At 51.4% G+C, this 26014-nt stretch overlaps 1 protein-coding gene across 1 annotated transcript; it reads left to right on the top strand.

The window, feature by feature from the left end:
- Nucleotides 1-11230: 11230 nt before the first annotated feature.
- LOC120030936 (potassium/sodium hyperpolarization-activated cyclic nucleotide-gated channel 3-like) lies at nucleotides 11231-20866 on the top strand. The gene is made up of 11 exons (XM_038976440.1): nucleotides 11231-12474; nucleotides 12889-13111; nucleotides 13465-13626; nucleotides 15067-15285; nucleotides 15949-16095; nucleotides 16995-17235; nucleotides 17889-18053; nucleotides 18718-19103; nucleotides 19194-19740; nucleotides 20314-20393; nucleotides 20672-20866. The coding sequence occupies exons 1-11, from the start codon at nucleotides 12044-12046 to the stop codon at nucleotides 20864-20866; spliced, it is 2796 nt and encodes a 931-aa protein (XP_038832368.1). The 5' UTR covers nucleotides 11231-12043.
- Nucleotides 20867-26014: the final 5148 nt, after the last annotated feature.

The raw sequence follows: 26014 nt of genomic DNA, 5'->3' as shown, positions 1-26014 counted from the left end.
GTGAGATAGTGGTGTCTTCTGCCAGACTAGCCTGAGCAGTGTGTAGGGGGTGAGATAGTGGTGTCTTCTGCCAGACTAGCCTGGAGCAGTGTGTAGGGGGTGAGATAGTGGTGTCTTCTGCCAGACTAGCTGGAGCAGTGTGTAGGGGGTGAGATAGTGGTGTCTTCTGCCAGACTAGCGGGAGCAGTGTGTAGGGGGTGAGATAGTGGTGTCTTCTGCCAGACTAGCGGGAGCAGTGTGTAGGGGGTGAGATAGTTGTGTCTTCTGCCAGACTAGCCTGAGCAGTGTGTAGGGGGTGAGATAGTGGTGTCTTCTGCCAGACTAGCTGGAGCAGTGTGTAGGGGGTGAGATAGTGGTGTCTTCTGCCAGACTAGCGGGAGCAGTGTGTAGGGGGTGAGATAGTGGTGTCTTCTGCCAGACTAGCCGGAGCAGTGTGTAGGGGTGAGATAGTGGTGATCTTCTGCCAGACTAGCTGGAGCAGTGTGTAGGGGGTGAGATAGTGGTGTCTTCTGCCAGACTAGCCAGAGCAGTGTGTAGGGGGTGAGATAGTGGTGTCTTCTGCCAGACTAGCCTGAGCAGTGTGTAGGGGGTGAGATAGTGGTGTCTTCTGCCAGACTAGCTGGAGCAGTGTGTAGGGGGTGAGATAGTAGTGTCTTCTGCCAGACTAGCGGGAGCAGTGTGTAGGGGGTGAGATAGTGGTGTCTTCTGCCAGACTAGCCTGGAGCAGTGTGTAGGGGGTGAGATAGTGGTGTCTTCTGCCAGACTAGCCTGAGCAGTGTGTAGGGGGTGAGATAGTGGTGTCTTCTGCCAGACTAGCGGGAGCAGTGTGTAGGGGGTGAGATAGTGGTGTCTTCTGCCAGACTAGCCGGAGCAGTGTGTAGGGGGTGAGATAGTGGTGTCTTCTGCCAGACTAGCCGGAGCAGTGTGTAGGGGGTGAGATAGTGGTGTCTTCTGCCAGACTAGCCTGAGCAGTGTGTAGGGGGTGAGATAGTGGTGTCTTCTGCCAGACTAGCCGGAGCAGTGTGTAGGGGGTGAGATAGTGGTGTCTTCTGCCAGACTAGCCTGAGCAGTGTGTAGGGGGTGAGATAGTGGTGTCTTCTGCCAGACTAGCGGAGCAGTGTGTAGGGGGTGAGATAGTGGTGTCTTCTGCCAGACTAGCCTGAGCAGTGTGTAGGGGGTGAGATAGTGGTGTCTTCTGCCAGACTAGCTGGAGCAGTGTGTAGGGGGTGAGATAGTGGTGTCTTCTGCCAGACTAGCTGGAGCAGTGTGTAGGGGGTGAGATAGTGGTGTCTTCTGCCAGACTAGCCGGAGCAGTGTGTAGGGGGTGAGATAGTGGTGTCTTCTGCCAGACTAGCGGGAGCAGTGTGTAGGGGGTGAGATAGTGGTGTCTTCTGCCAGACTAGCCGGAGCAGTGTGTAGGGGGTGAGATAGTGGTGTCTTCTGCCAGACTAGCCGGAGCAGTGTGTAGGGGGTGAGATAGTGGTGTCTTCTGCCAGACTAGCCGGAGCAGTGTGTAGGGGGTGAGATAGTGGTGTCTTCTGCCAGACTAGCTGGAGCAGTGTGTAGGGGGTGAGATAGTGGTGTCTTCTGCCAGACTAGCGGGAGCAGTGTGTAGGGGGTGAGATAGTGGTGTCTTCTGCCAGACTAGCCTGGAGCAGTGTGTAGGGGGTGAGATAGTGGTGTCTTCTGCCAGACTAGCCGGAGCAGTGTGTAGGGGGTGAGATAGTGGTGTCTTCTGCCAGACTAGCTGGAGCAGTGTGTAGGGGGTGAGATAGTGGTGTCTTCTGCCAGACTAGCCGGAGCAGTGTGTAGGGGGTGAGATAGTGGTGTCTTCTGCCAGACTAGCCTGAGCAGTGTGTAGGGGGTGAGATAGTGGTGTCTTCTGCCAGACTAGCTGGAGCAGTGTGTAGGGGGTGAGATAGTGGTGTCTTCTGCCAGACTAGCCGGAGCAGTGTGTAGGGGGTGAGATAGTGGTGTCTTCTGCCAGACTAGCCGGAGCAGTGTGTAGGGGGTGAGATAGTGGTGTCTTCTGCCAGACTAGCCGGAGCAGTGTGTAGGGGGTGAGATAGTGGTGTCTTCTGCCAGACTAGCCGGAGCAGTGTGTAGGGGGTGAGATAGTGGTGTCTTCTGCCAGACTAGCCTGGAGCAGTGTGTAGGGGGTGAGATAGTGGTGTCTTCTGCCAGACTAGCCGGAGCAGTGTGTAGGGGGTGAGATAGTGGTGTCTTCTGCCAGACTAGCCGGAGCAGTGTGTAGGGGGTGAGATAGTGGTGTCTTCTGCCAGACTAGCGGGAGCAGTGTGTAGGGGGTGAGATAGTGGTGTCTTCTGCCAGACTAGCGGGAGCAGTGTGTAGGGGGTGAGATAGTGGTGTCTTCTGCCAGACTAGCTGGAGCAGTGTGTAGGGGGTGAGATAGTGGTGTCTTCTGCCAGACTAGCCGGAGCAGTGTGTAGGGGGTGAGATAGTGGTGTCTTCTGCCAGACTAGCTGGAGCAGTGTGTAGGGGGTGAGATAGTGGTGTCTTCTGCCAGACTAGCTGGAGCAGTGTGTAGGGGGTGAGATAGTGGTGTCTTCTGCCAGACTAGCCTGAGCAGTGTGTAGGGGGTGAGATAGTGGTGTCTTCTGCCAGACTAGCTGGAGCAGTGTGTAGGGGGTGAGATAGTGGTGTCTTCTGCCAGACTAGCGGGAGCAGTGTGTAGGGGGTGAGATAGTGGTGTCTTCTGCCAGACTAGCTGGAGCAGTGTGTAGGGGGTGAGATAGTGGTGTCTTCTGCCAGACTAGCGGGAGCAGTGTGTAGGGGGTGAGATAGTGGTGTCTTCTGCCAGACTAGCCTGAGCAGTGTGTAGGGGGTGAGATAGTGGTGTCTTCTGCCAGACTAGCTGGAGCAGTGTGTAGGGGGTGAGATAGTGGTGTCTTCTGCCAGACTAGCCTGGAGCAGTGTGTAGGGGGTGAGATAGTGGTGTCTTCTGCCAGACTAGCTGGAGCAGTGTGTAGGGGGTGAGATAGTGGTGTCTTCTGCCAGACTAGCTGGAGCAGTGTGTAGGGGGTGAGATAGTGGTGTCTTCTGCCAGACTAGCGGAGCAGTGTGTAGGGGGTGAGATAGTGGTGTCTTCTGCCAGACTAGCCTGGAGCAGTGTGTAGGGGGTGAGATAGTGGTGTCTTCTGCCAGACTAGCTGGAGCAGTGTGTAGGGGGTGAGATAGTGGTGTCTTCTGCCAGACTAGCTGGAGCAGTGTGTAGGGGGTGAGATAGTGGTGTCTTCTGCCAGACTAGCGGAGCAGTGTGTAGGGGGTGAGATAGTGGTGTCTTCTGCCAGACTAGCCGGAGCAGTGTGTAGGGGGTGAGATAGTGGTGTCTTCTGCCAGACTAGCTGGAGCAGTGTGTAGGGGGTGAGATAGTGGTGTCTTCTGCCAGACTAGCTGGAGCAGTGTGTAGGGGGTGAGATAGTGGTGTCTTCTGCCAGACTAGCCAGAGCAGTGTGTAGGGGGTGAGATAGTGGTGTCTTCTGTCAGACTAGCCTGAGCAGTGTGTAGGGGGTGAGATAGTGGTGTCTTCTGCCAGACTAGCTGGAGCAGTGTGTAGGGGGGTGAGATAGTAGTGTCTTCTGCCAGACTAGCGGGAGCAGTGTGTAGGGGGTGAGATAGTGGTGTCTTCTGCCAGACTAGCGGGAGCAGTGTGTAGGGGGTGAGATAGTGGTGTCTTCTGCCAGACTAGCGGGAGCAGTGTGTAGGGGGTGAGATAGTGGTGTCTTCTGCCAGACTAGCCTGAGCAGTGTGTCGGGGGTGAGATAGTGGTATCTTCTGCCAGACTAGCTGGAGCAGTGTGTAGGGGGTGAGATAGTGGTGTCTTCTGCCAGACTAGCGGGAGCAGTGTGTAGGGGGTGAGATAGTGGTGTCTTCTGCCAGACTAGCCGGAGCAGTGTGTAGGGTTTGAGATAGTGGTATCTTCTGCCAGACTAGCTGGAGCAGTGTGTAGGGGGTGAGATAGTGGTGTCTTCTGCCAGACTAGCCAGAGCAGTGTGTAGGGGGTGAGATAGTGGTGTCTTCTGTCAGACTAGCCTGAGCAGTGTGTAGGGGGTGAGATAGTGGTGTCTTCTGCCAGACTAGCTGGAGCAGTGTGTAGGGGGGTGAGATAGTAGTGTCTTCTGCCAGACTAGCGGGAGCAGTGTGTAGGGGGTGAGATAGTGGTGTCTTCTGCCAGACTAGCCTGAGCAGTGTGTAGGGGGTGAGATAGTGGTGTCTTCTGCCAGACTAGCCGGAGCAGTGTGTAGGGGGTGAGATAGTGGTGTCTTCTGCCAGACTAGCGGGAGCAGTGTGTAGGGTTGGTGAGATAGTAGTGTCTTCTGCCAGACTAGCCGGAGCAGTGTGTAGGGGGTGAGATAGTGGTGTCTTCTGCCAGACTAGCCGGAGCAGTGTGTAGGGGGTGAGATAGTGGTGTCTTCTGCCAGACTAGCCTGGAGCAGTGTGTAGGGGGTGAGATAGTGGTGTCTTCTGCCAGACTAGCGGGAGCAGTGTGTAGGGGGTGAGATAGTGGTGTCTTCTGCCAGACTAGCGGAGCAGTGTGTAGGGGGTGAGATAGTGGTGTCTTCTGCCAGACTAGCCGGAGCAGTGTGTAGGGGGTGAGATAGTGGTGTCTTCTGCCAGACTAGCCGGAGCAGTGTGTAGGGGGTGAGATAGTGGTGTCTTCTGCCAGACTAGCGGGAGCAGTGTGTAGGGGGTGAGATAGTGGTGTCTTCTGCCAGACTAGCCGGAGCAGTGTGTAGGGGGTGAGATAGTGGTGTCTTCTGCCAGACTAGCCGGAGCAGTGTGTAGGGGGTGAGATAGTGGTGTCTTCTGCCAGACTAGCTGGAGCAGTGTGTAGGGGGTGAGATAGTGGTGTCTTCTGCCAGACTAGCTGGAGCAGTGTGTAGGGGGTGAGATAGTGGTGTCTTCTGCCAGACTAGCGGGAGCAGTGTGTAGGGGGTGAGATAGTGGTGTCTTCTGCCAGGACTAGCCTGAGCAGTGTGTAGGGGGTGAGATAGTGGTGTCTTCTGCCAGACTAGCTGGAGCAGTGTGTAGGGGGTGAGATAGTGGTGTCTTCTGCCAGACTAGCGGAGCAGTGTGTAGGGGGTGAGATAGTGGTGTCTTCTGCCAGACTAGCCGGAGCAGTGTGTAGGGGGTGAGATAGTGGTGTCTTCTGCCAGACTAGCTGGAGCAGTGTGTAGGGGGTGAGATAGTGGTGTCTTCTGCCAGACTAGCTGGAGCAGTGTGTAGGGGGTGAGATAGTGGTGTCTTCTGCCAGACTAGCCAGAGCAGTGTGTAGGGGGTGAGATAGTGGTGTCTTCTGCCAGACTAGCCTGAGCAGTGTGTAGGGGGTGAGATAGTGGTGTCTTCTGCCAGACTAGCTGGAGCAGTGTGTAGGGGGGTGAGATAGTAGTGTCTTCTGCCAGACTAGCGGGAGCAGTGTGTAGGGGGTGAGATAGTGGTGTCTTCTGCCAGACTAGCGGAGCAGTGTGTAGGGGGTGAGATAGTGGTGTCTTCTGCCAGACTAGCGGAGCAGTGTGTAGGGGGTGAGATAGTGGTGTCTTCTGCCAGACTAGCCTGAGCAGTGTGTAGGGGGTGAGATAGTGGTGTCTTCTGCCAGACTAGCTGGAGCAGTGTGTAGGGGGTGAGATAGTGGTGTCTTCTGCCAGACTAGCGGGAGCAGTGTGTAGGGGGTGAGATAGTGGTGTCTTCTGCCAGACTAGCCGGAGCAGTGTGTAGGGGGTGAGATAGTGGTGTCTTCTGCCAGACTAGCTGGAGCAGTGTGTAGGGGGTGAGATAGTGGTGTCTTCTGCCAGACTAGCCGGAGCAGTGTGTAGGGGGTGAGATAGTGGTGTCTTCTGCCAGACTAGCCTGAGCAGTGTGTAGGGGGTGAGATAGTGGTGTCTTCTGCCAGACTAGCTGGAGCAGTGTGTAGGGGGTGAGATAGTAGTGTCTTCTGCCAGACTAGCGGGAGCAGTGTGTAGGGGGTGAGATAGTGGTGTCTTCTGCCAGACTAGCCTGAGCAGTGTGTAGGGGGTGAGATAGTGGTGTCTTCTGCCAGACTAGCCGGAGCAGTGTGTAGGGGGTGAGATAGTGGTGTCTTCTGCCAGACTAGCGGGAGCAGTGTGTAGGGTGGTGAGATAGTAGGTGTCTTCTGCCAGACTAGCCGGAGCAGTGTGTAGGGGGTGAGATAGTGGTGTCTTCTGCCAGACTAGCCTGAGCAGTGTGTAGGGGGTGAGATAGTGGTGTCTTCTGCCAGACTAGCTGGAGCAGTGTGTAGGGGGTGAGATAGTGGTGTCTTCTGCCAGACTAGCGGGAGCAGTGTGTAGGGGGTGAGATAGTGGTGTCTTCTGCCAGACTAGCGGGAGCAGTGTGTAGGGGGTGAGATAGTGGTGTCTTCTGCCAGACTAGCGGGAGCAGTGTGTAGGGGGTGAGATAGTTGTGTCTTCTGCCAGACTAGCCTGAGCAGTGTGTCGGGGGTGAGATAGTGGTATCTTCTGCCAGACTAGCCGGAGCAGTGTGTAGGGGGGTGAGATAGTAGTGTCTTCTGCCAGACTAGCCTTAGCAGTGTGTAGGGGGTGAGATAGTGGTGTCTTCTGCCAGACTAGCGGGAGTAGTGTGTAGGGGGTGAGATAGTGGTGTCTTTTGCCAGACTAGCCGGAGCAGTGTGTAGGGGGTGAGATAGTGGTGTCTTCTGCCAGACTAGCCTGAGCAGTGTGTAGGGGGTGAGATAGTGGTGTCTTCTGCCAGACTAGCTGGAGCAGTGTGTAGGGTGGTGAGATAGTGGTGTCTTCTGCCAGACTAGCTGGAGCAGTGTGTAGGGGGTGAGATAGTGGTGTCTTCTGCCAGACTAGCCCGGAGCAGTGTGTAGGGGGTGAGATAGTGGTGTCTTCTGCCAGACTAGCGGGAGCAGTGTGTAGGGGGTGAGATAGTGGTGTCTTCTGCCAGACTAGCCGGAGCAGTGTGTAGGGGGTGAGATAGTGGTGTCTTCTGCCAGACTAGCCCGGAGCAGTGTGTAGGGGGTGAGATAGTGGTGTCTTCTGCCAGACTAGCCGGAGCAATGTGTAGGGGTTGAGATAGTGGTGTCTTCTGCCAGACTAGCGGGAGCAGTGTGTAGGGGGTGAGATAGTGGTGTCTTCTGCCAGACTAGTGGGAGCAGTGTGTAGGGGGTGAGATAGTGGTGTCTTCTGCCAGACTAGCCTGAGCAGTGTGTAGGGGGTGAGATAGTGGTGTCTTCTGCCAGACTAGCTGGAGCAGTGTGTAGGGTGGTGAGATAGTGGTGTCTTCTGCCAGACTAGCTGGAGCAGTGTGTAGGGGGTGAGATAGTGGTGTCTTCTGCCAGACTAGCCGGAGCAGTGTGTAGGGGGTGAGATAGTGGTGTCTTCTGCCAGACTAGCGGGAGCAGTGTGTAGGGGGTGAGATAGTGGTGTCTTCTGCCAGACTAGCCGGAGCAGTGTGTAGGGGGTGAGATAGTGGTGTCTTCTGCCAGACTAGCCCAGAGCAGTGTGTAGGGGGTGAGATAGTGGTGTCTTCTGCCAGACTAGCCGGAGCAATGTGTAGGGGTTGAGATAGTGGTGTCTTCTGCCAGACTAGCGGGAGCAGTGTGTAGGGGGTGAGATAGTGTGTCTTCTGCCAGACTAGCGGGAGCAGTGTGTAGGGGGTGAGATAGTGGTGTCTTCTGCCAGACTAGCTGGAGCAGTGTGTAGGGGGTGAGATAGTGGTATCTTCTGCCAGACTAGCCGGAGCAGTGTGTAGGGGGTGAGATAGTGGTGTCTTCTGCCAGACTAGCTGGAGCAGTGTGTAGGGGGGTGAGATAGTGGTGTCTTCTGCCAGACTAGCGGGAGCAGTGTGTAGGGGGGTGAGATAGTGGTGTCTTCTGCCAGACTAGCCTGAGCAGTGTGTCGGGGGTGAGATAGTGGTGTCTTCTGCCAGACTAGCTGGAGCAGTGTGTAGGGGGTGAGATAGTGGTGTCTTCTGCCAGACTAGCGGGAGCAGTGTGTAGGGGGTGAGATAGTGGTGTCTTCTGCCAGACTAGCGGGAGCAGTGTGTAGGGGGTGAGATAGTGGTGTCTTCTGCCAGACTAGCTGGAGCAGTGTGTAGGGGGTGAGATAGTGGTGTCTTCTGCCAGACTAGCGGAGCAGTGTGTAGGGGGTGAGATAGTGGTGTCTTCTGCCAGACTAGCCGGAGCAGTGTGTAGGGGGTGAGATAGTGGTGTCTTCTGCCAGACTAGCCGGAGCAGTGTGTAGGGGGTGAGATAGTGGTGTCTTCTGCCAGACTAGCCAGAGCAGTGTGTAGGGGGTGAGATAGTGGTGTCTTCTGCCAGACTAGCGGGAGCAGTGTGTAGGGGGTGAGATAGTGTGTCTTCTGCCAGACTAGCGGGAGCAGTGTGTAGGGGGTGAGATAGTGGTGTCTTCTGCCAGACTAGCTGGAGCAGTGTGTAGGGGGTGAGATAGTGGTATCTTCTGCCAGACTAGCCGGAGCAGTGTGTAGGGGGTGAGATAGTGGTGTCTTCTGCCAGACTAGCTGGAGCAGTGTGTAGGGGGTGAGATAGTGGTGTCTTCTGCCAGACTAGCGGGAGCAGTGTGTAGGGGGGTGAGATAGTGGTGTCTTCTGCCAGACTAGCCTGAGCAGTGTGTAGGGGGTGAGATAGTGGTGTCTTCTGCCAGACTAGCTGGAGCAGTGTGTAGGGGGTGAGATAGTGGTGTCTTCTGCCAGACTAGCGGGAGCAGTGTGTAGGGGGTGAGATAGTGGTGTCTTCTGCCAGACTAGCGGGAGCAGTGTGTAGGGGGTGAGATAGTGGTGTCTTCTGCCAGACTAGCGGGAGCAGTGTGTAGGGGGTGAGATAGTTGTGTCTTCTGCCAGACTAGCCTGAGCAGTGTGTCGGGGGTGAGATAGTGGTATCTTCTGCCAGACTAGCTGGAGCAGTGTGTAGGGGGTGAGATAGTGGTGTCTTCTGCCAGACTAGCGGGAGCAGTGTGTAGGGGGTGAGATAGTGGTGTCTTCTGCCAGACTAGCCGGAGCAGTGTGTAGGGGGTGAGATAGTGGTGTCTTCTGCCAGACTAGCTGGAGCAGTGTGTAGGGGGTGAGATAGTGGTGTCTTCTGCCAGACTAGCCTGAGCAGTGTGTAGGGGGTGAGATAGTGGTGTCTTCTGCCAGACTAGCCTGAGCAGTGTGTAGGGGGTGAGATAGTGGTGTCTTCTGCCAGACTAGCCTGTTGCAGTGTGTAGGGGGTGAGATAGTGGTGTCTTCTGCCAGACTAGCGGAGCAGTGTGTAGGGGGTGAGATAGTGGTGTCTTCTGCCAGACTAGCTGGAGCAGTGTGTAGGGGGTGAGATAGTGGTGTCTTCTGCCAGACTAGCCTGAGCAGTGTGTAGGGGGTGAGATAGTGGTGTCTTCTGCCAGACTAGCCGGAGCAGTGTGTAGGGGGTGAGATAGTGGTGTCTTCTGCCAGACTAGCGGGAGCAGTGTGTAGGGGGTGAGATAGTGGTGTCTTCTGCCAGACTAGCCGGAGCAGTGTGTAGGGGGTGAGATAGTAGTGTCTTCTGCCAGACTAGCCGGAGCAGTGTGTAGGGGGGTGAGATAGTAGTGTCTTCTGCCAGACTAGCCTTAGCAGTGTGTAGGGGGTGAGATAGTGGTGTCTTCTGCCAGACTAGCGGGAGTAGTGTGTAGGGGGTGAGATAGTGGTGTCTTTTGCCAGACTAGCCGGAGCAGTGTGTAGGGGGTGAGATAGTGGTGTCTTCTGCCAGACTAGCCTGAGCAGTGTGTAGGGGGTGAGATAGTGGTGTCTTCTGCCAGACTAGCTGGAGCAGTGTGTAGGGTGGTGAGATAGTGGTGTCTTCTGCCAGACTAGCTGGAGCAGTGTGTAGGGGGTGAGATAGTGGTGTCTTCTGCCAGACTAGCCCGGAGCAGTGTGTAGGGGGTGAGATAGTGGTGTCTTCTGCCAGACTAGCGGGAGCAGTGTGTAGGGGGTGAGATAGTGGTGTCTTCTGCCAGACTAGCCGGAGCAGTGTGTAGGGGGTGAGATAGTGGTGTCTTCTGCCAGACTAGCCCGGAGCAGTGTGTAGGGGGTGAGATAGTGGTGTCTTCTGCCAGACTAGCCGGAGCAATGTGTAGGGGTTGAGATAGTGGTGTCTTCTGCCAGACTAGCGGGAGCAGTGTGTAGGGGGTGAGATAGTGGTCTTCTGCCAGACTAGCGGGAGCAGTGTGTAGGGGGTGAGATAGTGGTGTCTTCTGCCAGACTAGCTGGAGCAGTGTGTAGGGGGTGAGATAGTGGTATCTTCTGCCAGACTAGCCGGAGCAGTGTGTAGGGGGTGAGATAGTGGTGTCTTCTGCCAGACTAGCTGGAGCAGTGTGTAGGGGGGTGAGATAGTGGTGTCTTCTGCCAGACTAGCGGGAGCAGTGTGTAGGGGGGTGAGATAGTGGTGTCTTCTGCCAGACTAGCCTGAGCAGTGTGTCGGGGGTGAGATAGTGGTGTCTTCTGCCAGACTAGCTGGAGCAGTGTGTAGGGGGTGAGATAGTGGTGTCTTCTGCCAGACTAGCGGGAGCAGTGTGTAGGGGGTGAGATAGTGGTGTCTTCTGCCAGACTAGCCCGGAGCAGTGTGTAGGGGGTGAGATAGTGGTGTCTTCTGCCAGACTAGCGGGAGCAGTGTGTAGGGGGTGAGATAGTGGTGTCTTCTGCCAGACTAGCCGGAGCAGTGTGTAGGGGGTGAGATAGTGGTGTCTTCTGCCAGACTAGCCCGGAGCAGTGTGTAGGGGGTGAGATAGTGGTGTCTTCTGCCAGACTAGCCGGAGCAATGTGTAGGGGTTGAGATAGTGGTGTCTTCTGCCAGACTAGCGGGAGCAGTGTGTAGGGGGTGAGATAGTGGTCTTCTGCCAGACTAGCGGGAGCAGTGTGTAGGGGGTGAGATAGTGGTGTCTTCTGCCAGACTAGCTGGAGCAGTGTGTAGGGGGTGAGATAGTGGTATCTTCTGCCAGACTAGCCGGAGCAGTGTGTAGGGGGTGAGATAGTGGTGTCTTCTGCCAGACTAGCTGGAGCAGTGTGTAGGGGGGTGAGATAGTGGTGTCTTCTGCCAGACTAGCGGGAGCAGTGTGTAGGGGGGTGAGATAGTGGTGTCTTCTGCCAGACTAGCCTGAGCAGTGTGTAGGGGGTGAGATAGTGGTGTCTTCTGCCAGACTAGCTGGAGCAGTGTGTAGGGGGTGAGATAGTGGTGTCTTCTGCCAGACTAGCGGGAGCAGTGTGTAGGGGGTGAGATAGTGGTGTCTTCTGCCAGACTAGCGGGAGCAGTGTTTAGGGGGTGAGATAGTAGTGTCCTCTAGTGTGTGTGTTTACCACAGTGTGATGTGGACGTGATGTTATTCATTTGTTCCCTTCTAACTCATACCTCTATATTCCAAGGTCAGGATGACGTCATGATCGCCCACAGCAGTTGTCCAGAGTGTTTCTCTATTAATCCTTTTATTCAATATCACGGTTATAAACCCACCGCTGGCTCTGGAACTAGACTGTCTGAGAGACGGGTGTGTGTGTGTGAGAGTTGTCATTCCATTAATGATCCCAGAACTGGAGTCCCACAGAAAAGAGAAAGAGAAAGAGAGGAGTGTGATATTTGGTGAAAAATATAGTACAGGGAATGAGTTCAATTGGGATATGTCATTGGTATTGATGATAGGAAACCTCTCTCTCCCTCTCTCCCCTCCTCTCCTCTCCCAGGTTCTACTGGGATCCGATCATGTTGTGTTTGATGATAGGAAACCTCTCTCTCCCCCTCTCCCCCTCTCCCCTCTCCCAGGTTCTACTGGGATCTGATCATGTTGTGTCTGATGATAGGGAACCCTTCTCTCTCCCTCTCTCCCCTCCCCTCCTCTCCCAGGTTTTACTGGGATCCGATCATGTTGTGTTTGATGATAGGAAACCTCTCTCTCCCTCTCTCCCCTCCTCTCCTCTCCCAGGTTCTACTGGGATCTGATCATGTTGTGTCTGATGATAGGAAACCTCTCTCTCCCCCTCTCCCCTCCTCTCCTCTCCCAGGTTCTACTGGGATCTGATCATGTTGTGTTTGATGATGGGGAACCGCCCTCTCTCCCCCTCTCCCCTCCTCTCCTCTCCCAGGTTCTACTGGGATCTGATCATGTTGTGTTTGATGATGGGGAACCGCCCTCTCTCCCCCTCTCCCCTCCTCTCCTCTCCCAGGTTCTACTGGGATCTAATCATGTTGTGTTTGATGATGGGGAACCGCCCTCTCTCCACCTCTCCCCTCCCCTCCTCTCCCAGGTTCTACTGGGATCTGATCATGTTGTGTTTGATGATGGGGAACCTGATCATCCTGCCAGTAGGAATCACCTTCTTTAAGGATGAGAACACTCCTCCCTGGATCATCTTCAACGTGGTCTCTGATACTCTCTTCCTGGTTGACCTGGTCCTCAACTTCAGGACCGGTATCGTCAAGGAGGACAGCACCGAGATACTGCTAGACCCCAAGTCAGTGTGTGTGTGTGTGTGTGTGTGTGTGTGTGTGTGTGTGTGTGTGTGTGTGTGTGTGTGTGTGTGTGTGTGTGTGTGTGTGTGTGTGTGTGTGTGTGTGTGTGTGTGTGTGTGTGTGTGTGTGTGTGTGAAGGTGACACAGAGCTGGAGGCAATGCTTCCCTATGTGGTGTTCTTCCAGAATTGGAATAAATGGAGTTGTTTGTTATTTCTTCTGAAGTATCATAACTGCTGGGGCCATAGGAATCAATGTTGGTCTATGCTATGCTAAGCTAACTGTGAGACCATATAAATATCAACTGTTGTTCTATGCAGTGCTAAGCTAACTGTGAGACCATAGGAATAATACCAGAATGCTAAGCTAACTGTGAGACCATAGAAATGACTTTTATATTATGCTATGCTACCACAGGGCTATCCGTCAGCGCTACCTAAAGAGCTGGTTTGCGGTGGACTTTGTGTCGTCCATCCCTGTGGACTACATCTTCCTGATGGTGGACTTGGAGGCCCGGCTGGACTCAGAGGTTTACAGGACGGCCAGGGCCCTCCGCATCGTACGCTTCACCAAGATCCTCAGCCTGCTACGCCTGCTGCGCCTGTCACGACTCATACGCTACATCCACCAGTGGGAGGAGGTGAGAGGCTGGGAAGATGGGGAGAGGAGGTAGAGAAAGAGGGGAGGGAGGGAAAGAGAGACTTACTACCACTGTCACAACTCACTGGTTACATCCTCCAGAGAGAGGTTAGAGGGCAGTCAGTGGAACATGCCAGAGAGGAGGGAGAGAGGGAGGTGAGAGGAGAGAGAGAGGTGAGAGGAGAGAGGGAGGTGAGAGGAGAGAGGGAGGTGAGAGAGGCAGAGGCTGAGAGGGGGAAAGGAGAGGTCAGCGTAGTATAGGGGAAAGAGAGACCGCTAGGGGGGCAACTATCATAAAAGGTGCCCGCGCAAGACGTCAAAAAACTAAAGTGATGTCACACTCTCCCCCTCCAGATCTTCCATATGACCTATGACCTGGCCAGTGCCATGGTGAGGATAGTCAACCTGATAGGCATGATGCTGCTGCTGTGCCACTGGGACGGATGTCTACAGTTCCTGGTTCCCATGCTGCAGGACTTCCCCCTGGACTGCTGGGTCTCCAAGAATAACATGGTGGTGAGTTACACTGTCTGTCTGTCTGTCTGTCTGTCTGTCTGTCTGTCTGTCTGTCTGTCTGTGTCTGTCTGTTTATCTGTCTTCCTGTCTGTCTTCCTGTCTGTCTGACTGCCTGTGACTGTTTGTCTATCTGTGACTGTCTGTCTGTCTGACTGTCTTCCAGTCTGTCTTCCAGTCTGTCTGTCTGTCTGTCTGTCTGTCTGTCTGTCTGTCTGTCTGTCTGTCTGTCTGTCTGTCTGTCTGTCTGTCTGTCTGTCTGTCTGTCTGTCTGTCTTTTGGGTCTCCAAGAACAACAAGGTGGTGAGTTTGTTACATGGGTACTGAGACATGGAGAGAAATGTTGACCCGCTCACAAATGGAGGGCTTGTGTGCACAGTGTGTGACATTATTGATATTGTGTTTGTGTGTGAACTGATTACGGGGTAGTGGACCGATTGTGTGTGTAGCCAGAGAGCGAGAGAGTGTGTGTGTAGACAGAGAGAGTGAGAGAGAGAGAGTGTGTGTGTGTGTGTAGACAGAGAGAGAGAGAGTGTGTGTGTAGACAGAGAGAGAGAGTGTGTGTGTGTGTAGACAGAGAGAGAGAGTGTGTGTGTAGACAGAGAGAGAGAGAGTGTGTGTGTAGACAGAGAGAGAGAGAGTGTGTGTGTAGACAGAGAGAGAGAGAGTGTGTGAGTGTATCCTCGTGTCGGACGTTGTTTGCTCTCTGTGTTAGTTTATTGGTTCATGTAGCATCATGTCTGGTTGGAATAAAAGGGAATATCAACACAAATAAACATCTCCCAACTTAAACATCCTACATATGGAGTAGATGAACACACACACACACACACACACACACACACACACACACACACACACACACACACACATGGCTGTTTCGCTGACTCCCGTCTCGGCAGTGTTTCCTCAGTGGTTGCCGGGGTGACTGTTGCTAGGCCAGCTGATTTTGAGTGTTTTCCCCCAGAGAAAGCCATGCGCCACCCGCCGGACCATTTAACAGAACAGGATGTAATTGGCCTCACACACACACACACACACAAGCAATCATAACACAGTCACACACACACTAAATATGCTTCATTGCATGATTGGCTAACACAGACTGGCTTTATAACATATTTTAGAGCCATTTTATTATTATTATTATTATTATTTTCCTCTAGCTTTTTGCCTGTTAGTAGTCTGTTTTACACAGCAGGAAGTGGAAAAGCAATGAGCAACTCTACCCAGCACTTTACAGCCACAGTTTTAGCCTAGGTTGTAGCTATTACCTTAACTAGTGTTGTACCACTCATCCCTCCCTCCCTCTCTTCCACCTTCTTCTCCCTCTCCCTCTTCCTCTCGGACTCCCTCTGTAGAATGACATGTGGGCTCTCTCTCCATCTCTCTCTCCATCCAGAATAACATGTGGGCTCTCTCTCCATCTCTCTCTCCATCCAGAATGGTACGTGGGGGATCCAGTACTCCTATGCCCTGTTCAAGGCGATGAGCCACATGTTGTGTATTGGCTACGGTGCCCAGGCTCCAGAGGGCATGACAGACGTGTGGCTCACCATGCTCAGTATGATCATTGGTGCCACCTGCTATGCCATGTTCATCGGCCATGCCACCGCTCTCATACAGTCCCTGGACTCCTCACGACGACAGTACCAGGAGAAAGTAAGAGATTAGGACCCTCTCTATCCCTCCCTCCCTCCATCTCTCTCTCTTCATTCCTCTGTCCCTTATTCTCTCTATCCTACCATTCATCAAATTAATTTGATGACTCCTCAAAGGCAGGAGACGGTAAAGGAACCATACTCCACTCATAAACAATCTTCCTGCTCCTCCAGTCAAGTGTGTATTATACTGTAGTGAAGCAGTATAGTGTGTATTATACTGTAGTGAAGCAGTATAGTGTGTATTATACTGTAGTGAAGCAGTATAGTGTGTGTATGTGTGCTTTTATTAACGCTGTATTAACGTTGTATTAATGTTGTATCAACGTTGTATTAACAATGTATTAACGTTGTATTAACACTATTAACGTTGTATTAACACTGTATTAATGTTGTATTAACGCTGTATTAACGTTATATTAACGTTGTATTAACAATGTATTAACACTGTATTAACGTTGTATTAATGTTGTATTGACTTTGTATTGACTTTGTATTGACTTTGTATTGACGCTGTATTAACACTGTATTAACGTTGTATTAACGTTGTATTGACTTAGTATTGACTTAGTATTGACGCTGTATCGACGTTGTATTGACGTTGTATTGACGTTGTATCGTTGTATTCCCGGTGTATTGACATTGTATTGACGTTGTGTTCCAGTATAAGCAGGTGGAGCAGTACATGTCGTTCCATAAGCTCCCTGCAGATGTCCGTCAGAGGATTCATGAGTACTACGAGCATCGCTTCCAGGGCAAGATGTTTGACGAGGAGAACATACTGGGTGAACTCAGCGAACCACTAAAGGAGGTAACACACGCACACACGAGGCACGCACACACACACGCACGAGGCACGCACACACACACACACACACACACACACGAGGCACGCACACATACACACATACAAGACACACACACGCACGAGGCACGCACACACACACACACACGAGGCACGCACACACACACGCACGAGGCACGCACACACACAAGGCACGCACACACACACACACACGAGGCACGCACACACACACGAGGCACGCACACACACACACACACACACACACACACACACACACGCACGCTGTCACGTTCGTTATAAGGATCGGACCAAGGCGCAGCGTGGTATGCGTACATTCTTATTTATTAAAGAATGAAACACTGAACAAACTAACAAAACAACAAAACGTGAAGCTATACAAACGAGTGCTGACAGGCAACTACACATAGACAAGATCACACAACAGAAAGTGGGAAACAGGGCTGCCTAAATATGATCCCCAATCAGAGACAACGATAAACAGCTGTCTCTGATTGGGAACCATATCAGGCCAACATAGAAGTACAAAACCCCTAGACATAGAAAACCCTAGACATACAAAACCCTAGACATACAACACGAGTACCCACCCTAGTCACACCCTGACCTAACCAAAATATATAGAAAACAGAGATATCTAAGGTCAGGGCGTGACACACGCACGAGCCACGGATGCAGGCACACACGCACACACACTGTTACAAGTTACGAAAGCTAGCTATAGCGTAAAAAAAAAAAAAATGCTCAAATCAGTTGATTCAAACGGCCTCAAGCACATTTTACATTAAAGAAAATTAAAACATACTGATACAATTCAGTTCTTGTGCATTCTAACTCACTTCCCAACTCCTCCCCCCTCCCTCCCCCTCTCTTTCTCCCCCTCTCAGGCGATAGTTAGCTTTAACTGCCGTAGCCTAGTGGCTCACATGCCGCTGTTTGCTAACGCGGACCCTAACTTTGTGACGGCAGTGCTGACCAAGCTTCGCTTCGAGGTGTTCCAGCCCAATGACTTCATCATCCGTGAGGGCACAGTGGGACGCAAGATGTACTTCATTCAACACGGACGAGTCGGCATACTCACCCGCGGAAACAGGGAGACCAAACTCAGTGACGGGTCCTACTTTGGGGGTGAGGAGAGGAGGGAGAAGGGGGAGGGAGGTGTGAGGGTAAGGACAGTGTGAGGAAAAAGGGAAGTGGAAGGGGAAAGGTGTGGTTGTGAGTTAGATTAATCAGTTCTTCAATTTCACAATTTCTTCAACAATTCTTATTTTTTCCACTCTCTCACCCCTCTTCCCTTCTCCCTCTTTATCCACACCTGCCCTTCCTCCTCTCTCTCTGTCCATCTCCCTCTCTCTCTCTCTCTCACCCCTCTTCCCTTCTCCCTCTTTATCCACACCTGCCCTTCCTCCTCTCTCTCTGTCCATCTCCCTCTCTCTCTCTCTCTCACCCCTCTTCCCTTCTCCCTCTTTATCCACACCTGCCCTTCCTCCTCTCTCTCTGTCCATCTCCCTCTCTCTCTCTCTCTCACCCCTCTTCCCTTCTCCCTCTTTATCCACACCTGCCCTTCCTCCTCTCTCTCTGTCCATCTCCCTCTCTCTCTCTCTCTCACCCCTCTTCCCTTCTCCCTCTTTATCCACACCTGCCCTTCCTCCTCTCTCTCTGTCCATCTCCCTCTCTCTCTCTCTCTCACCCCTCTTCCCTTCTCCCTGTTTATCCACACCTGCCCTTCCTCCTCTCTCTCTGTCCATCTCCCTCTCTCTCTCTCACTCTCTCTCTCTCAGAGATCTGTCTGTTGACTCGGGGCCGGAGGACGGCGAGCGTCAGAGCGGATACGTACTGTCGTCTCTACTCCCTCAGTGTGGACAGCTTCAACGAGGTCCTGGAGGAACACCCCATGATGAGGCGGGCCTTCGAGACGGTGGCCGTCGACCGGTTGGACCGCATCGGTACTAATCCTCTCCCGATTGGCTCAAGCACCTGCCAATCGGTCCATTACTTGCAATGACTTTCAGTTTTCAATTCAGTTTAATTTCTATAGCGCTTTGTGCAGAGATCTTGCCAGTGAATAGCATTTTTTTAATCAATTCAGATTTTATTTCTAAAGCGCTTTGTAAATGACCTTTCTGTTGCAGAAGCCCTTCAAGGCAGGTTAAAGGAGAGAGAAACTATTTTCCATTTTATACTTTAACTATTTGCACATAATATGACATTTGAAATGTCTTTATTCTTTTGGAACTTTAGTGAGTGTAATGTTTACTGTTGATTTGTATTGTTTATTTCACTTTTGTTTATTATCTACTGTTAAAATATATTTCCCATGCCAATAAAGCCCTTTGAATTGAATTGAATTGAGAAACTGCTAGAAAAACGTGGAGAGCTGCTAGAGCAGATACCTGGTTCTGTTTGTGATCTTTAAATCAGCCACTCAGCCCTGTCAGCCTCGTTACAACTGTGTTGTTGGATCCTCACTTTAGTTTCTACCACTTTCTTCTTGCTCTTGTTTTCCACCATTTGTGTCAGACAGGAACAGTAACCATCCGCCCAATCAGTTTGTTTCTGTTTTGATCGTTTCATTCTAATCTCTTCTCTCTTCTTTGTTCTCCTCTGCAGGTAGGAAGAACTCTATCCTGATGAGAAAGCCGTCCCAGGCGAGTTCCATGGCGGGGGGCAGCGGTTTGGGGCGTGGGGGTCAAGGAGGAGGGGGGGTGGGGCTAGGCATGGGGGGGCTGGGCTCCTGTGACAGCATGCTGGTTCAGCAGATCGTTAAACACGACAGCATGCCAGCCATGCAGGAGGCCATCGCTGCTGCCGCTGCAGGAAGGGGAGGTGCCACGGGAGGAAGTGGTACGGTCTCCCCTAGGCCCCACCCACTGATCTGGGCTCCACTGATCCACGCTCCGCTCCAGACGGCGGCCGCTACGACTAACGTGGCCATCGCCCTCATGCACCAGCAGCAGCAGCAACAGCAGCTTCAACATCAGCTACAGCAGCAACATGCGCTAGGGGGCGCTATATTCCTCCCCTCCATCTCTCCATCGCCCTCCGTCTCCTTCCCCCTCTCCCCCCCGCGGCCCCCTGTCCTGCAGCCCCTGCGCCCCTCTGTGAGTTCCCTCATTGGGATGATGGGGGTAGGAGGGATGGGGGGGTTGTCCCCTAGAGGGGGGTTTCCTGCCTTCCCATCCCCCTCACCCTTCCCCATGGCCCCCCCGGGAGGTGTGATATCACCCCCTGTTGCTCAAACCCCACCCACACCGGCCTCCTCTGTCTCCACGTCGGTCCAATTAGGAAAGACCCTGCACTACAGTGTCCGCCTCCACCCGGAACACTCTTCAGTGATGGGTGGAACCCCAGGAATCCCCAAGGTAGGAGGGGCCACCACACCCCATCTGTTCTACCACGTGAATCCAACTGCAGCCACCAGTGTCATGTCAGACACTTGCAGTTCCATGGCTGGCCAGCATGGGGCCAAGGAGGCGCTATTTCGTCACGGAGGCAACAGCAACCAGGGCCTGCCTGCACTTGGGAGGCTCACCCAGGAGGCCAGGCTCCTCTCCGCTTCGCAGCCCACCCTGCCTCATCGATCCTGGGCAAGCATGCAGCCTCACCCCCCTCTCCAGCGGAAGGCCTCTGGAGGTAACCTGCTGCCAGCCTCATTCCTGGCTGGGACGCAGCTAGCCAGGGGTGGCAGTGTGGGGGTGTTGACTACTCCCCTACCAGTACAAGTCCCAGCACAACGGTTACAGATGCCCCCCTTCAATGCACAGATACAAGCACAGAACCTGGGCTCTATACAGCCCCTCCCTGATCCTGTCTCTACACACTGCCCTGCACACACACACACAGCCACACACACACATCCCGTCGCTGTACCTGCAGCCACACCCACATCAGCTTCTCCCCTGGCCTCCTACACTTCCTCCCCCAAACAAAGCTCTCTCTCCTCTGCCACCCCCTCCCCTGCTCCCACTCCTTTCTCCCTCATCCCAACACTGCCACTGACCACTCGCCCCAAACCCACCCCTACACCCCCATTTCGTTCCTCCTCTCCTCCTCCCTGCTCCATCCCTCCCTCTTTCGGAACTACTCCACTCTCCTTAACTTCTCGCTCCAAACCCATCCCTACACCTCCCCCGTGCTCTTCTTCCCCCTCTCCCTCCTCCACTCCCCCTCCCTTCTCTGTAACCACCTCTTTCCCCCTCACCTCAGCCCCTCGGTCCAAACCCATCCCTACACCTCCCCCTCGCTCTTCTTCCCCCTCTCCTTCCTCCACTCCCCCTCCCTTCTCTGTCAGTGCCCCTCTCTCACTTCCACAAACCCATGGGCGCAAGTCCTCTCTCACGTCCCCCTCTCCCCCCTCCTCTTCCCTACCTTCCTCTCCCACTCTTCTTCAGAGCCCCCTAATCAAGCCCTCCCCTACACCCCCCTCCCCTTACCCTCTATCTGGGCCCACCCCTACCCCCTCTAAAGCCTTTACCCCTATCCAGACTCGTACCCCTACCCCTACCCTCTCTCAACCCTCCAATCGTCCCCCTACTCCTATTTCTACTCCTGTTCCCACTCAAAGCCAAACCCTAACTGCAACCCCCACCCCAGCCTCCACTCCCACCCCAGCCTCCACTCCCACCCCAACCTCCACCCCCACCCCAGCCTCCACCCCCACCCCAGCCTCCACTCCCACCCCAGCCTCCACTCCCACCCCAGCCTCCACTCCCACCCTAGCTCCAACCTCAACCTTGATTCCCACCCCTTCTTCCAGTAAAGCTCCCACTCCTATCTCTATCCCTTCACCTGCCCTTATGCAAAGCCAAACTCTAACCCCAACACCTACCAGTTCTAAAACTCAGGCCCCAACCTCAACTCCAACCCCCAAACCTCCCCCTACCCATACTGCCAAACATACCCCACATATAGCCCCTGTTCAAACCTCCACCCAAACCCCAACACCCACATCTAAGCATTCTCTTACTCCTGTACCCATCGCCTCCGATGCTGCAATTCAAGCCCCAACAAAAGGCTCAGCCCACACCCCAAAACAGACCCCAGCAGCCCAAACCCTAGTCCAAACACCTGCCCCAAAACCCACTTCTAAATGTTCTGTTACCCCCACAATCCCACCTGTACCTATCCATACCCCAAAACAATCCTCCACCCCCAAACCTGCATCAACCCATACCCCAAAACAGAGCCAACCTTTAGGTCCTGTCCCCACACCTACCTGTACCCCTTACACCAGTCATGCTCCAAAGCTGACCACAGCCGTAACACCTGTCCAAACCTCCACTACCACCCTCCCACCCACTCAGTTGGTCCCAGGCCCAGCCACCTCCCTCCCTCAAACCTCTTTCCCCCCAGCCACCTCTGCCCCATCCGCCTCCCCCAAGGGGGGCAATAAGGACCCGTAGCTGGCTCAGACAGGGAAAGACTAATAGGGACTGAGAGAAAAACTGCCTGCCAACATGTGATGGTCCTGGAGGAAATGATCTGATTGGAGGATGGACTTTTCGGGCCAGATATACTGTGTAGGTTGTGTCACAAAACACCCCATGCCCCAATTAAAGTAGCACACTGTAGGGAATAGGGTACTGCAGATTTGAGTTCAACAAACTATCCTCCAAACAGTCCATGACTTGCGACTAGGTTTTAACTGTTGTTGCCAACATGGCATGCCAAAATTCTAGATTCAAACCGAGTTCGGCAGACTCTGTATATTTATGGCTCTGGTGACTAGGGCAGGCTAGAGTAGAATCACAGTTTTTATTTGAAGTCCAAACATATAGATACATATCTGTGTCAGTGATTGTTGGAGCAAGCAAGAGAGATGAAGTGGAAAGATAATGGCAGCACACAGTGGGAGGGACGATACAGCTGTCAGAAAAGACCAGGACGATGACGACAAAGATAGCAATGGGTTTGTTGCATCTTGCTGCTGATTGGAGGAGGGTTAGTTGGCCAATTCTAAAGCGACCAATAAGATAGGCACCTCCTGATTTCCAGCTCCACCTCCCTTTTGCCTCTCGCTCTTCACCAAAGTGTAATATTTTGTCATTATATGATTAATCATAGTATGAGATTACTAATCACTGTAAAGTTAATCATCATATTGATCAGTAACTATAGGAGCGATTGATCCACTTGTAGTTTTGTTGTCTAAGTTGTGTGGTGTTTAGCTTCGGTCCAATATGTTCACACAACTTCTGGAACTGAATTGTGTTTTTTGGTGCAACACTTAATACTGCTCCCTCGTAAACTGTGGATGTGGGTTTATTTGTTCTGCCTAGCTTCCTGTAAATGCATGCCTCTCTCTATTCCCTCCCTTTCCCTCGTTCCTCACCTCCTCTGGCTCCTGTCTGCTTTCATCCTGTTTTTCATCTCTGTCTGTCTGATCCTTCTTTCATCTTTCACAGAGCTTTTGTAGTTAACTACTGTTCCAGAGACATTCACAGATGCTCTCTACCTCTCTCCATCTCTGACTTTTCCCTCTCTCTACTGTATCTCTCCATCTCTCTCTATCATTCCCTCCATCCATCCCTCCCTCCTTTCTTCCCTCCCTTGTCCTGGTGTCATGTCTAGTGCTGTTTGATGTTTTCTCTGGGTAGCAACAGAGCATTCCTCTTTCAACCCTTGATACCATGTTGCCTAGATTATATTTAAGGACCAAATGTTTTATTTGTGATCACAGCTTTAGCTTTTGAGCAAAATCAATGAAATGATAGTTGTTGATGATGATGTTATTGATGATGATGAGGATAACCATGATGATGTTATTGATGATGATGATGATGATGTTATTGATGATGATGTTATTGATGATGATGTTATTGATGATGATGTTATTGATTATGATGAGGATGACCATGATGATGGTGACAGTAAGAATGTTTTTGATGATAGCTAGAATAAAGCACATTTAGAAAGTCAGTTTTGTCTTTGGTGTCATTGAGAATAGAGAGAGAGAGTGTGTGTGTGTATGTGTGCTTGTGCGCGTGTGTGTATATGTGTGTTTGTGTGTCCTGCCCGGTAATCCTGAACACCTCCAGAGGTGAAGCAGACTCATATCCAAGGTGACGCCTGTGGATGGGAACGCTGGGATCACTGTTGCTCTCGGCTCTTAACTAAATCAATATCCTCCTGCACAGGGAAGGATTATACCATGTCTAATACACAGCCTGACCCTCCTGACTATCTCTCCCTCACTCCATCTAATCTGTGTTCAAGGGGGTTCAAGAGTCTCATTTCCACACTATGTTGTGTTTGGCGGTGATTGATTTATTTTTCACCTTTGGAGGATTGTGAGGCATTAGAATGTTGGATTTACACTCAGAGTGATTTGCATTAAGGCCTGAAATTAAATATTGTACTGAAGGGAACAAATCATGATCTTTGGAGGGATGCATGATTGTTAGAGGGATGTATAGAGACTTACTGTGTACATTCTACTCTATTCTAAAGGGACTCTGAGGCTATTCTCAGACGTTTACTTAGCAGACAGCAAATACTATATACAGAATACAAAAAAACTTTGTTCATACCTTTGGATTTAAATCTAGAGATTAAAGATCTATATACTTTAAACCTATAACAAGAGACTGTATAGCTATACTCTTGTGAGAGATGTAGGCCTACCCTTCAGACACATTAAGCAGTGAACGCTTGTAAGTACCAAGCTGTCATCTACACATTGACCACTAGATGGGGCTCAGCACCTAAACCAGACTCCTGTCTGCATTCCAGGAAAAGGTAGCAGCTTAGGATAGCCACATAGTTAATGTTACACCTTATATTACCTTCACCATGGTGAGGTCTGACAGGCCCTTAAATTGAGATGAGATAAGAGAGCTGTGGAGATATATGTGGAGAAATGTGGAGAGATGTTGTATATTTGGAGAGATGTGGAGAGATGTATATTTGGAGAGATGTGGAGACATGTTGTATATGTGGAGAGATGTGAAGAGATGTTGTATATGTGGAGAGATGTGAAGAGATGTTGTATATGTGGAGAGATGTGAAGAGATGTTGTATATGTGGAGAGATGTTGTATATGTGGAGAGATGTTGTATATGTGGAGAGATGTGAAGAGATGTTGTATATGTAGAGAGATGTGAAGAGATGTTGTATATGTGGAGAGATGTATATTTGGAGAGATGTGAAGAGATGTTGTATATGTAGAGAGATGTGAAGAGATGTTGTATATGTGGAGAGATGTGAAGAGATGTTGTATATGTGGAGAGATGTGAAGAGATGTTGTATATGTGGAGAGATGTGAAGAGATGTTGTATATGTAGAGAGATGTGAAGAGATGTTGTATATGTGGAGAGATGTGAAGAGATGTTGTATATGTGGAGAGATGTGAAGATATGTTGTATATGTGGAGAGATGTGAAGAGATGTTGTATATGTGGAGAGATGTGAAGAGATGTTGTATATGTGGAAAGATGTGAAGATATGTTGTATATGTGGAGAGATGTGAAGAGATGTTGTATATGTGGAGAGATGTGAAGAGATGTGAAGATATGTTGTATATGTGGAGAGATGTATATTTGGAGAGATGTGAAGAGATGTTGTATATGTAGAGAGATGTGAAGAGATGTTGTATATGTGGAGAGATGTTGTATATGTGGAGAGATGTTGTATATGTGGAGAGATGTGAAGAGATGTTGTATATGTAGAGAGATGTCAAGAGATGTTGTATATGTGGAGAGATGTTGCATATTTGAAGAGATGTATATTTTGAGAGATGTGAAGAGATGTTGTATATTTGGAGAGATGTGGAGAGATGTTGTATATTTGGATAGATGTATATTTTGAGAGATGTGAAGAGATGTTGTATACGTGGAGAGATGTGAAGAGATGTTGTATATGTGGAAAGATGTGGAGTGTGTAGCAGCATGTAAGAGGTTAACAGCAGTGTCAGACCACAGGATTAGTAGAGAATAAATAGGACTGTAATTGCTGCCTGTCACTCTGGCTCTGAACTAGAGGACCTGCGGGGAAGTCCTATTCTGGGGCCTCGGCACTGGAATCACAGAAATGTCTTAGATCACCTAAGGCTTGCAGGACATGGACAGAAAGAGAAATGGATTGCAATTATTTAGTCAGTATATATTTCAGTGTGTTAAGGATTGTGTGTGTATTTGCAGTGTGTGTGTGTCTCCCCGCAGAGAGTGAGGTGACAGTGGAAACTCTGATCCTCCATCATGTAACAGGTTATTAAGTCTATAAGGGTAGGCTTGGATTCAGCACACCCAGGTGGGTCACACACTCCTCTTGACTACTGGACCAACTGTGTGAGGGTGTGCATTAGTTCCACTACTGTCAGTGCATTTGAACTGCAAGGAAATCCTTAATTTGATTCTTTGCTCAATGAAATTGAATTCAGTGAGATTTTGGGGGAAAATAAAACAATATTTTAACTTTGTAGGTGAACAACAAGGTTACCCACTGTGCACAGACGTCAGTTCAACTTCTAATATTGATTTACATTTGGTTGAGTTGTCAACTAACGTGAATTCAATGTGAAATCAACAAAAAAAATCATCATGTCATTGGATTTAGGTTATAAACTGGATGAAAAAATTGAAAATGCCTTTACGTTGATGATTTTTTGCTAAGCCAATTAGTTTTCCACGTTGAAATGACGTGGAAACAACGTTTCAACCAGTTTTTGCCCATTGGGTAGTGTGAATTGCAGTAACACACACGTCACACACAACAGCAGCCAGATAGGTAGCCAGACCGCAGATTGAGCACAGATTTAAGGTTAGGGGGCGGCAAGGGGAAGGTGGGCTGGATGGGCTGGGTGGGTAAACCACAAGATGTTATATTTAGACTTCCCATCACTTCCAAATCTGCCATCTCTCTCACACACAGGGGAGGTGTTTGAGAGAAGGGGGGGGGGGGGGGGGGGGGGG

Source organism: Salvelinus namaycush, chromosome 37 (genome assembly GCF_016432855.1).
Source record: "Salvelinus namaycush isolate Seneca chromosome 37, SaNama_1.0, whole genome shotgun sequence".
NCBI lineage: Eukaryota > Metazoa > Chordata > Actinopteri > Salmoniformes > Salmonidae > Salvelinus > Salvelinus namaycush.
This window is presented reverse-complemented; position numbering and strand designations above follow the sequence as displayed.

Coding starts and splice junctions, on each gene's coding strand:
- LOC120030936 (XM_038976440.1), top strand. CDS start 12,044: ATGTTGTGTTTGATGATGGGGAACCGCCCTCTCTCCCCCTCTCCCCTC. Junction 12,475..12,888: donor GAGATACTGCTAGACCCCAA/GTCAGTGTGTGT, acceptor ATGCTACCACAG/GGCTATCCGTCAGCGCTACC. Junction 19,741..20,313: donor CCAGCGGAAGGCCTCTGGAG/GTAACCTGCTGC, acceptor CCCTCACCTCAG/CCCCTCGGTCCAAACCCATC.